Source organism: Lactuca virosa, chromosome 7 (assembly GCF_052849685.1).
Source record: "Lactuca virosa cultivar CGN04683 chromosome 7, Lactuca_virosa_CGN04683_v6, whole genome shotgun sequence".
Taxonomy (NCBI): domain Eukaryota; kingdom Viridiplantae; phylum Streptophyta; class Magnoliopsida; order Asterales; family Asteraceae; genus Lactuca; species Lactuca virosa.
Window position 1 is genome coordinate 125,837,367 of NC_136432.1, and position 12,946 is coordinate 125,850,312.

At 34.8% G+C, this 12,946-nt stretch overlaps 2 protein-coding genes across 2 annotated transcripts; one reads left to right on the forward strand and one right to left on the reverse strand.

The window, feature by feature from the left end:
- The first annotated feature begins 709 nt into the window (after positions 1-709).
- LOC145127857 (alpha/beta-Hydrolases superfamily protein) lies at positions 710-3,936 on the forward strand. Its single transcript, XM_079062983.1, has 5 exons — positions 710-1,046; positions 1,115-1,525; positions 2,633-2,728; positions 3,170-3,237; positions 3,668-3,936. The coding sequence occupies exons 1-5, from the start codon at positions 804-806 to the stop codon at positions 3,783-3,785; spliced, it is 936 nt and encodes a 311-aa protein (XP_078919109.1). The 5' UTR covers positions 710-803; the 3' UTR covers positions 3,786-3,936.
- A 2,042-nt stretch (positions 3,937-5,978) lies between these two features.
- On the reverse strand, positions 5,979-6,464 carry LOC145127117 (uncharacterized). Its single transcript, XM_079062369.1, has one exon. The coding sequence runs from the start codon at positions 6,462-6,464 to the stop codon at positions 5,979-5,981; it is 486 nt and encodes a 161-aa protein (XP_078918495.1).
- Between the last annotated feature and the right edge of the window lie 6,482 nt (positions 6,465-12,946).

The following is a 12,946-nucleotide window of genomic DNA, read 5'->3' on the forward strand; positions in this document are numbered from 1 at the left end:
ATAGACCCCACATATTTGTATCTCCTCGGATGAGCCCTACTGTTTATTTTTTAATTAATTTATTTTTTTAACTTGGATGGTCCCTATTGTTTATTTTTGTTACGCATTTGGTCCCTGTCTTACCTAAAAAGATTATCAAACGGCCCCTAAGATTACCTAAAAGTAAAATTTAAATTACACGAATGATATGTGGGGTATATTAATTTTTTAAATATATAAAAAATAAATACATAAATAAGAAAATTAATTAATAAATAAATTAATAAGGGCAAAATAGTCTTTTAGGTAAGACAGAGAGCAAACGCACAACAAAAATAAACAGTAGGGACCATCCAAGTTAAAAAAATAAGTTAGGGACAAAAACACAAATTCCCCCAAACCACAGGGACCATTCGTGTAATTTAATTTTTACTTTTCGTTTTGTTCATATTTGGGTAACTATTTTTTTTGTACACATCTAGGTAACGAACTTGTTGAAAGCGTTCACATCTAGGATTTTACCTGTTATAGCAGGTCATGGTCATATGTGAATACTTCCAACAAGTTTGTTACCTAGATGTGTAAAAAAAAATAGTTACCCAGATGTGAATATACCGAAAAGTTAATTACCGTAATAAGTCATATTCCCTAAAAACAATTCATGTGTCAACAATCAAGGACTTTTTGGAAAGGACCCCATGGAAAGAACATTACAACAAAAGAAAATCAGTTGCACTAATAATTTACACTCATCTTTCCATGCTCTTTTCTATTAGTAGCTTACCAACAAAACCCTCCTTCTCGTTCCCCCAAAATTCACAACAATGGTGACCTCTTGCATAAGCTTCGTCTCCTTGTACGGCTCCTTCCTCCGACGTTCCCTCGCTCTCTCAGGCCTCTCCTCTCAATCCGTGGGTGTCGATGCCTACACCACCATCCACTTTTGGGGACCTAAACGACTCCCCGCGTCCGCCCGTTCTCCATCTTCAAATGGCGAGCATCGGAAACCATCGCTCGTTTTAATTCACGGATTCGGTCCTCACGGCGTTTGGCAGTGGCGCCAACAGGTCAGTGTTCCCGACGAATCGATAAAATTCCGTTTGTATTCATTGATTTTCCGTCATTTTACACACAGGTGTCGTTTCTCGCGCCTTATTTCGACGTCTACGTCCCCGATCTAGTGTTCTTCGGTGAATCCACCACGAAATCCTCCGAACGATCGGAAATCTTCCAGGCGAGTGCCGTAGGGAAGATGATGGAGAAGGTCGGAGTGAGTAAGTACTCGGTGGTTGGGACGAGCTACGGAGGTTTTGTGGCGTACAGAGTGGCGGAGATGTGGCCGGAGAGGGTGGAAAAGGTTGTGATCGCAAGTTCAGGAGTGAACATGAGGCCAAGAGATAATCATGAGTTACTGAAGAGAGCGAACGTGGAGAAGATCGATGAGCTAATGCTGCCGGAGACGGCGGCGCAGCTCCGGACGTTGTTCCGATTAGCTGTATCCAATCGTGTTTACATGCCGGATTTTTTTCTCAACGATTTCATTGACGTAAGTGTTATTTCTATTTCTATTCTTTTGAATATTTTTTGTCCTTTTCATGCCTAACCCCACCTTCCAATCTTCCATATATCGGCTCTAGATTATTAATTAGATGCTTCCTTCACTTATTTTATCAATTGATTAATCACAATTAAATAATTGTGCTATTCTTTTTTATCCAAACCAAAGAAACAACATACCACATGGACGATTTTGTAGTTTTAAATTGGGGGTATAATGGTCATTTTCAAAATGTTTAACAGATTGACTAACGGCGTCGAGTGATGGAGCAACTAATCACAACAAAATTCTTCTAGATTGAACAAAAAATGTAAAGAACATCTTTTTTTTTTAAAATACCATAAAACTCAATTTTTACAGTATACTCTAGTAATTTTTTTAAAAAAAAATTGATTATAGTCCAAAAATTTTATTAATTTTACTTTTTTGAACTAGATAAATCATATTATTTTTTCTGTTTAGAAATGTAATATTGTTTTTTTAGTAAATTTGACAAATAACATTCCACTTATCACTCTAATCCCAAAGAAAATATCAAACTTCGGCATTTATATTAGGAGTTTGTTGGGAACTTTTTTCGAAACAAACTTTTTAAAAATAAAACTTGTTAGTTAGTCTTTTTTAACCAATTATAAGAAATTTATGCATACAACAATAAAGTGATAAAAACAAAACTAAAATGTCTTATAAATTGAAAAGGAAAATGATATAAAAGAATTATTTATAAAAAAAAATATCTTTTATATGCTATTTTATGTCTTTTTATATAGTTCAACTACCTTATCAGCCAGTTTTTATCAAACGCCAGTTTTTATCGGCTAGCAACTAGTTTTTCAATTATCAGCTATCAGCTAGATTTTCAACCAGTCTGTTAAACATAGACTATGAACATAAAATGAACTTTTTCAATTTAAGTTTTTTTCTTATGATTTGTTTATGATATCACCTAAAACATACACAATATGTTTCATGATGAAGTTATATACATTTAGTGTAATATAAAGAGTTTGAGGTCTAATCTAATACTTGAATATTGTCCATTGTGTTTAAGAATTATTAAGAAAATATATTAATTAATTTTTTTATTGGTTGCAGAAATTATATGGAGAAAACAGGAAAGAGAAGTTAGAATTGCTGAAAGGGCTGGTGCTTGGCCAACATGACACCCCTAACATTTCCCCTCTTCAACAGGTTCTATAATCTTATATTAAAAAGATTTAAAAATATAATAACATATTAAAAAATAAAGTAATTTTAAGTCAATGCATCTACTATCTATAATCTTATCATAAAAAATCGTTAGAAATTACGTTTTTGGTCCTTGAGATATTTGATTTTTCTAGTTTTTGTCGTAAAAAGTTTTTACTTGCAATTTTGTAACCATGTTAATACAACATTTTTTTATTCTAATTACAAACAAAATAACTATTTTGGTTATTTTACATGGAACAATGACCAAAAGTCGTTACAAGAAACTCAAGTTAGGACCAATTTTGCAAGAGATATGTTTGGGATCAAAATTGCAAAAAAATTAGTTATATACTCGAAGGAACAAACTTGTATTAAATTTAAATAATTTTATTATGTTTCTCCTATTGTTTGCATTAATATATTTAAACTTTCTAAATCTAGGAAGTGTTGCTCATATGGGGTGATCAGGATAACATCTTCTTGTTGGATATGGCAAAGGAGCTTAAAGAGTATGCCTTCATATCATATTTCTTATGACACGTCATATTATAAAATATAAATTTTGACTTAATTTGGATTAAAAGTAGGTAAAATATACGACACGTGTTAGAAACATAACCTCTATATTAATTTTATGCCTATAAAAATCCTTTCATTATCGATCCGATTTTTTCACTAATGAAAAACTTTAAATGATCATAAAGTTAATAGAAGAATATATTCAATAATCGGGAGGGTTTTCTCTATGGTTGAAATTATGAACGAGTTTTAATAGACCAAAAACTAATATATATATATATATATTTTTTTCGATAATTGGCCTAATAAAAAGTTGTACTTTTTATGACAATATATTCCAAATGATGTTTATACATTTTTATAAGAAAGATTTATGTGTTGGGGAGTATTTGAAAGGTGGCATTTGTTGTTGTGTTTTAGAATGTTGGGAAAGAATGCATCATTGGAAGTGATAAAGAAGGCTTCACATGCACCTCAACTTGAAAACGCCAAAAGCTTCAATAAAATTCTCTACAATTTCTTGTGCGACTCCACATGATTTTACACACACACAAACACATACTTGTTGAATGAATTTGGTTTGAAACATTGGTTTCATATCTAGATTCATTGCTTCTTTTAGGGGTTGTTACAATCTCAATTCTCAACTATCAATTTTCTTGATTTTGCAAATGAGTGGCATTATATTAGTCTTCAAGAATCCTTGGATTTGAGGATTACAAACTATGCATTTAGTTTTTTAGTATTAGTTTTGTATTAGTTTTGTATATATGAAGATATTATCAATGTTTTGAAATAGGATTAAACAAAATAAAAATAAATAAATAAATAATCATTATCTATATGTTTAGTACATGCCATCACATGGGAATGCGTCTCCCATTATATGAAGGTGTCATTACTTGAGTTGTGTACTAATAATACTATGGTGGTCCAAACATATATTGTAATAATTAAAAAGATTGCTTTTGAATTTATTAGAGTTTTTAGTAAAATTATTTGTTACATTTGAGTCAAAATAAAAAAACAAATATCAATTAACAAGGTTTGAACTTACAAACAAATAATCAAACCAACTAACAACCTAAAAACATGTGTATATAAATAGTAACATCTAACCTTTAGTTCCAAAGGAAACTAAAAAGGAATTTTATATAAACTTAGTAAAATAAATTGTGAGGATTTACACTTAAAAGTAGGCCTGACCCTGAGGAGGGTTCGAGGTGTGCAATTATACAGGTCCTCGAAAAAATTAGGACCGGAAATTTTACTAAATTATAGTGTTAATAGTTAATATAGATCAGTTTAATTAAAATAATTTTGAATATGATTTGTAGTTCAGTCGGAGAAAAACAATGTTTTTCCACCTTTCCTTCCAAATGATCTTTGTCCGATTCTTTTTTACACATTTCTCTGTTTATTTATTAATCAGTTTATCATTAACATATAATAATTTACGTCAAAATTTTCAAAATCCTCTTGTCGTTCAGTTGGCATTTGCCTCACCTTTGCCTACTCCTTTCAAATTATTGACAAAACTTCGACATTTGCTTTCCCCACTGTTTCTTTGTTTCTTTTAATAATCATTTATCTATATACTAGGTTACAACCCATGGAAACCACGAATAAAAAAATAGTTTTATTTTCCTTTTGACATGTGTCATTTTATTATACATCTTAATTGATGCATATTTTATTCTTCTTTTTCCATTTCTCACCATATTATGTCAACTAATTAATACTTGTCACTTGTCCGCCTATTGATTATTCATTTCAAATTTTAAAATTTAAATTTCTCACTCAATCTACATTAAATTAATAGCATTAAAATAAAAATTAAAATAAAATTAATACAAATTATAAAGTGATATAATTTCATATATTTATTTAAATCAATGATTATAATTTTATATAACTAAAAAAATCTCTTAATTAATAATTTATTTAAAAAAATTGATTAATAACTTTGAAATTTTACAATAAATGTTTAATTAATTTTGTAACTGTGGTTCCCACAGGTTATAAACTAGTTATTAATAAGAGTTAAGTTTTTCAAAACTTTTTGTATTGATTATTTAAAATTAATATATATTTATTTGAATATCCGATATACATTATGTATATGTAGACATCAAATATAATTATGATTTATAAAACATAATATAAATTTGAGTAGATTGTAAATGATTTATAAAACAAAATATAAATTTGAATAGAGTTTAAAGAGAAACACAATGAATAATATAAATGACATTGATATATAAAAAATATAATATAATAGAAATGTAATAAAAAAACACAATAGTTTGACTTTAAAAACTACGAATCGTTTATAAATTTCTAAAAACTTCCTTATACACAACATTGGAAGTTTTGTTTGTAAGTCTACCATCCTTATCTAAAATTAACAATTTCAATCATTCTCTACTTTGAACTCTAGATAAAGCAATATACAAATGTCCCTGTGAAAGAACAGGATCTTTGAGATACTGACCAACCTTCGATAACGACTGCCCTGACTTTGATTAATTGTAGTTGCAAAACATACAGTCAATGGAAATTGTCTTCTTTGAAATTTGAAGAGATTTTTTTTTCAGAATGACTTAAAGACATTCTTAGAATAAAAGTTCGATTTCTAATATTACTTCCAGATATGATAACTGCCTCAATAACACGTTTGCCCAGAGATTTGATTTGTAGTCTAGTGTCGTTACATAAGCCATTTTTCTGATCAATGTTTCTCAGTAAGTAACATAACTGGGACACCGATCTTTAAAATTAACTTGTGATTTGGCAAACCTGATACTTTAAGACCATTTAAAACATCTGGGGAGTATAAATTGGCATCAAACTGATCATAAACAAACTCAGATTGGCAGATACTATCTGAACTTAAATATTCTACTTCGCCTCCGGGAAACAATGATAACAAACAATCATTTAATTGTTGGACAACTTCATTTTTTGGAGCAAGTATTGCTCTTTCTTGAAAATAACCTATAACGTTGAAGTTTTCCAAAATTGAAGGATATACAAAATCAATTAATGAACCTATAGGATCATGTGGATCATTGATGAGAATATCATCTAGAACATCAATAATTGATTCACCATCGTTCGAACCACCAACTTTTCCTTCTCCTATGTACAAAAGCCAATTTGCAAAATCCTTTATTTCTAGAATATTAGATGGATCCCTTCCAACAATTAGCCTCATGTTTATTGTTAATCTATGAACTTTGCATTGTTGTCATATATATGAAGAACTTAAAGAAGCATTAACGATGTTTTGTCTACTACCTCCTTGAACAACAGGTAGAATTAGTTTGAAGTCTCCTCCAAAAACAATCGCTTTCCCTCCAAATGGAATATTTGAGTTGCTAGACTTGTCAAACTTACATACATCTTTCAAAGTTCGATCTAAAGCTTCAAATGCATACTTGTAGACCATAGGTGCTTCATCCCAAATAATCAATGAGCTTTTTCTTACTAATCTGTAACGCCCGTAGATCCGGGCTAGTCAATTTAGAGGCAATGAGTGTCGAAAATGAATTTTCGGCAAAAGATTATTTATAATAAATAATCTTAACCAAGTTGTAGAATATTTCTCAAGGTTTCCGTACATATAAAGAACTCTGAAATCCGAGTTATAACGAAGAAGTTATGGCCCGTCGAAGTTTTACGGCAAAACCGGCACGGCACCGGGAAGCGTAAATAGTGAATTTACGATGGAGCGACTTTTAGCCTTAGTGATCTAAACAAAAGTCGTAGAAAACGTTAAGCCGAGAGCGTCCATAAAAAGAAACGCCCAAATCTGACTTCGTATGAGGAAGTTATGATTTTTCGAAGTTTCGACTTAGTAGTGTACAGCCCGAAACTCGAATTTTAGTTCGAGCGGTTTTTGGCTTACGAGGTCTAAATGAGAGTTGAAGATCTCATTAATAGGAACTCAACGGTAAAAAGACAGACAAAAACGGAGCTCGTATGCGAAAGTTATGGACGAAGCTTAGTCTCTACTTTTCAAGCGCGGCGAATTCGATACAGTTTCGTATGCGAAAGTTATCGTCATTATACACCAAACGTCTATAGATCGAATGGCTAGAACCCGAAGCGGAGTCGTGAACGCAAACGGAAATGGGAATCAACAGCCCCCGATGATTGAGCAAATACATGTTGTAATGGGAGCTGCGCCTGAGCCAGTCACCATGGCTGGAGTACAAGCCATGATTCGGGCTATGTTAGCTGAACAAAGGGAGGAAATGAGACAGATGTTGCATGAAAATAGGGACGAACCTACCATGCCCATCGAGCAAACCAAGCCGATTCCCGAGCAATCGGAGGAAGGGAACTATAGCCGCCAAGTGAGTCAAGTAGGGACTCAAGGTGAACAAAGGGATGACCCGGAGAGGGGAAACGACAAGGATGGGCGAAGGTATAAGAACTTCTTGAGTGCAAAACCACCAAGTCTTTCCGGAAGCCCGAAGCCGGTTGAGATTATGGACTGGATCTCCGAGATGGAGATGGTGTTTGAGAATTGCGACTGTAGCAACAAGCAGAAAACCGTCTTTGCGGTCAGCCAACTGAAGAGCGGAGTCTTGAGCTGGTGGAAGATATTGGCAGATACGATGCCTAAGGGAGAAGCAAGTAAGATGTCTTGGGAAGATTTCCTGGTGCAACTGAAAATGCAGTACTGCTCTGAGCAGGATCTACTAGAGATCAACAATGAGTTTCAGAACCTAAAGAAAGGAAAAATGAGCATCACCGAGTACGCTGCAAGTTTTACGGAGAAGATGAAGCTTGTTCCTTATTTAGTTCCAACAGAACTTTCCAAGGTCAACAGGTTTGCCAATGGATTACCAGCGGACTTTGGTCCAATGGTCAAACAAGCAACCACTTTGAAAGCCGCCATCTAGGCAGCCAAGAATGTTGAGACCCAAATAAGAGAAAAGGGTCTGGAGAAAGTTGAAGTTGGCGAGAAGAGGAAGCTGGAAGGATCCTCAAGACCTGATAATAAGGGAAAGTTCTCGAAGTCTAACCTGGACGACCGAAGGAATGGAGCCAAGTGGTGTGGGAAGTGCAAGAAGAAGCACTTCGGAAGATGCGATGGAGAAGTGACGTGCTATAAGTGTGGTAGGACCGTTCACTATTCCAGAGATTGTACATTCGACAACAAGAAGTGCTACGAATGTGGAAATGATGGTCATATTTCAAAGAACTGTCCAAAGAAAAACAAAGCTGCAAGACCAAATGCACCGCCGAAACCAAGGGCATTCCACATGATCCTCGATGAAGCAGACAACAACGCGAGGAATCAAGAATGAGGACTTCTTACCCGAAGATCGGATTATGCAGTAGCCATAGTTTCGTATGATGTAGCCTAGTAGAGGCATAGTCTAGGGTGAACTTGAACACCTATGTAATCGTTTCAAGAAATAATATAAAACCTTCGTTTTGTTATCTGATGTGTTAAGTTATTGTGTGGTTTTCTTGTATGATGACTTGGAAAAACTGCAAGACAATACTTGGGACGAGTATGAGTAGGTGTGAATGGTAGTAGAGGCCTATACTACCGGAAGCACAGGACTCACGCTTGGATCAGGGAAAGTCACAAGGTTACCAAGAAGCTAGTAATTGATTTCGTTTTATTCGAGTATGTCGTTACCATCGAAGATGATTGTTATTCCGACCCTAGTGGTCATATCAAATTGAGTTCGACTACGATAAGTAGGTTACGTGGTTCAGAGAACCAAGTTTGATGTAGCGTCCGACTTAAACCAAAAGATTGAAATCAAAGAGATCAATAGAAGTATCGCGATTGTCGCTAAAAGGGCTTGTAGCTAGAGATACTAAGTTTTAAGATGTGATTATTTCACATTAGAACATGAAGGAAGGTATAGTCTGTTCTGGAATTTAACTCTAAGATATTTGAGTTTAAGCACACGATGAGAGGTCATTAGAATATGACACATCGGTACGTTGTAGTAACAGAGGAGCTTATCTTAAGCTTTCTAAGAAGAAGAAGGAGTCTCCATCAAGGATCGAGATTGTGACTCGAATGTCATAGTTTGGAGTCTAACGAGCAGGTGCAAGTTCGAGCACCGCTTGCAGTCAAGAAGACCAAAAGTTAGATACACATTTGAAGGAACATAGAAGTTACGATTAATACCTAGGATGAAGAGATAACGTATGGAGTCGTTATACAACCATGTTTCGTTGATGATTCCGGGACGTAATCATCCTAAGGGGGAGATAATTGTAACGCCCGTTGATCCGGGCTAGTCAATTTAGAGGCAATGAGTGTCGAAAATGAATTTTCGGCAAAAGATTATTTATAATAAATAATCTTAACCAAGTTGTAGAATATTTCTCAAGGTTTCCGTACATATAAAGAACTCCGAAATCCGAGTTATAACGAAGAAGTTATGGCTCGTCGAAGTTTTACGGCAAAGCCGGCACGGCACCGGGAATCGTAAATAGTGAATTTACGATGGAGCGACTTTTAGCCTTAGTGATCTAAACAAAAGTCGTAGAAAACGTTAAACCGAGAGCGTCCATAAAAAGAAACGTCCAAATCTGACTTCGTATGAGGAAGTTATGATTTTTCGAAGTTTCGGCTTAGCAGTGTATAGCCCGAAACTCGAATTTTAGTTCGAGCGGTTTTTAGCTTACGAGGTCTAAATGAGAGTTGAAGATCTCATTAATAGGAACTCAATGGTAAAAAGACAGACAAAAACGGAGCTCGTATGCGAAAGTTATGGACGAAGCTTAGTCTCTACTTTTCAAGCGCGGCGAATTCGATACAGTTTTGTAAATCCGAGATAGAATGAGAATTAGCCAACCAGGTCTAAATGAGAGTTGAAGATCTCATTAATAGGAACTCAACGGTAAAAAGACAGACAAAAACGGAGCTCGTATGCGAAAGTTATGGACGAAGCTTAGTCTCTACTTTTCGAGCGCGGCGAATTCGATACAGTTTTGTAAATCCGAGATAGAATGAGAATTAGCCAACGAGGTCTAAATGAGAGTTGAAAATCTCATTAATAGGAACTCAACGGTAAAAAGACAGACAAAAACGGAGCTCGTATGCGAAAGTTACGGACGAAGCTTGGAGACTACTTTACTATACAATTCTTATAAATAAGAGATGAACTCTTCATAATTTCCTCACACCTTCAAACCTTTCTTTCTCTCTCTAACTTCTCTCTAACCTCCCTAAACCCCTCCAGAGTCTAGGGAACCTCCCTAGCACGAGAAGAAATCCTCGGAGAGCCCGACGGCTCCGAGAAGAAAAGCTTTCGGCTCGGAAACGCTGCTCCAGCGAAGCCCAGTTTTTAATAAAAACTCGCTGTAAGTAAGCTACGCCTACGCTATTTTTAATATAACTTCTAATTAATTATAGTAACATTATTAGGACCTTAAAACAATTATTTGGGATATTATTATGAGTTATATAAGAGTGTTGTTTAATGCTTATATAATAATAATAATAATAATAATAATAATAATAATAATAATAATAGCTAGACTATTAATTAGTCGCGGTTAACGTTAGACTAAACCCTAGTGGTATTGATACTAGGTTTTGCCGAAGGAAATTGTTTTAAGAGTAACGAAGTGTTGTCTGAGTTTGGAATCATCACTTTAACAGGTGAGTGCATGGTCCCTTTCATCTTACACATATATATGAAGTATTTTATATAAATTACGTGCTATGTGTGCATATTATCTGAATACTTGCTGTCTATGATGGATGAATGATTTTATACATGTTTTAAATGATTTAAATATATATTTATTTTATATCTACAAATACGTTGAGATAAAACATGGGTAGACGAAATAGTTAGGTGATGATAGGAAGGTGATGATAATTAGGTGATGATAGATACTATAACCTTGTCCGACAATTTGGAGATGTAGTCATCTACTAGAGTATAGATGGCGACCACGGAATATTCTAGACAACCCGTGGAAACACCAGCAGACTTATAACCTGTAGGTGATGAATTACGAGTCCAGGTGATGTGGTGACTCTATATTCATGCGATGATACTCTAACCCTTACTATGAATTACGAGTTCAGACGACGTTGTAACTACGTATTCATGCCTTAGGAACGAGCATATAAGGAAATGTGAGGTAGAAAGATGAGAGGTAAATATGATATAGGAGATGACCCTTAAGATAATTCTTTAAGGAATATTAAAGAAGATAACGGGGATGGGTAATCGGGTTGATTGTTTGATGTTTAAATATAATAATTATATTATTGTGGGTTGAAAATGTGACAACCCGAAATTTTCTTTGTATAATTTGCACGGTTAAATACGTCAAATAATAATATTCAAAAACATTTCAAATGCATTTTGGCCGGATTTAAACCCGTTTGGTGTTTTATTTTATTTTTCATCAAACAATTTATTAATTGGAAGTGACGTAATTAGTGGCGTGTAATAAACCGGACAACCCGACACCTTAACTAGGTGTTCACGGCCAAACATGGGGTGTTTGGGCCGTAAACACCCTTCTCTCCAAGAACTCATGCATATAACATGAGTTTACCCCTTGTCCTCACTTTTTACCACCTTCCACTCAAGAACACAAGTTTTTCTCTCAAGTATCATCATCTTCTTCTTCCAAATCCGCCCAAAAATGTAAGTTTTCTTCCTAGATCCTTTTAAACAACACTTAATCTAGTGTTTCTACACCTTCTCATCCAAAGGATTCCGATTTTTACTTAGATCTTCAAAGAATCTTCAAATCTTCAAGAACACCAAGAACACATTTGCGTTTTTGGGTCCTAAATCACCTCTACAAGCTTCCTATAAGTAAGTATACTTCATCTAACTAGTTATTGGCTTAGTATTCATGGATTAAACACCCAAAAACCCCAAGAACATGGGTTTACGGTTTTGGAACATTCCAAAACCGTAAACACCCCAAAGAAGGGTTTTGAAGCCCCAAACTCCTTCCAATGCTTGAGTAATGCACTAAGGACTTACATGCATGAACTAGGAACCCCAAAAACGTGTAAGGATGAGACAAACATGAGTTTACGGTTTGGGAAGGCCTCCCAAAACCGTAAACACCTTCTAAGAATGTTTAAGTGCCTTAAAAACCTTCCTATGCTTGTGTAAGTGACTAGAACCTTGCATGCATAGCCTAGAACCACCAAAACACAAGAGAAATGAACCAACATGAGTTTACGACCGTAAACTCATGTGTTTACGGTCGTAAACTCCCAAGGGAGTGGTCCAAGGACCGTAAACTCCAAGAAGTGTCCATTTCTAGCCCCAATCACTTCCTAAGCCATGGATTCGAGTCTAGCATAATTCCTTGAGTAGTTTAAGACCTTTGAACACCCAATGGCACCATTACCATGAGTTTACGGCCGTAAACTCATGTGGACAATGGTCCAGAAACCGTAAACACACTTAAGTGTAACCAATTGAAGTGTAAACTCCATAGTGAGGCCATACACTCCTTAGATGCAACCTTTAGCACTCCTTGCACTTGAAACAAAGTGTCTTCATGCATTAGAGTGTCTTTACTTGCCTAATTAGTGATTAAATAACTAATTAGATACATTTATGTATCACTACATGTTACATAGGATCCGTGTGTGTGTTCAAGTCCTCACTTGACACCTAGCATCCTACCCGACACTTCCATCCACTTCCCTCATTGCAGGTGAGTTCA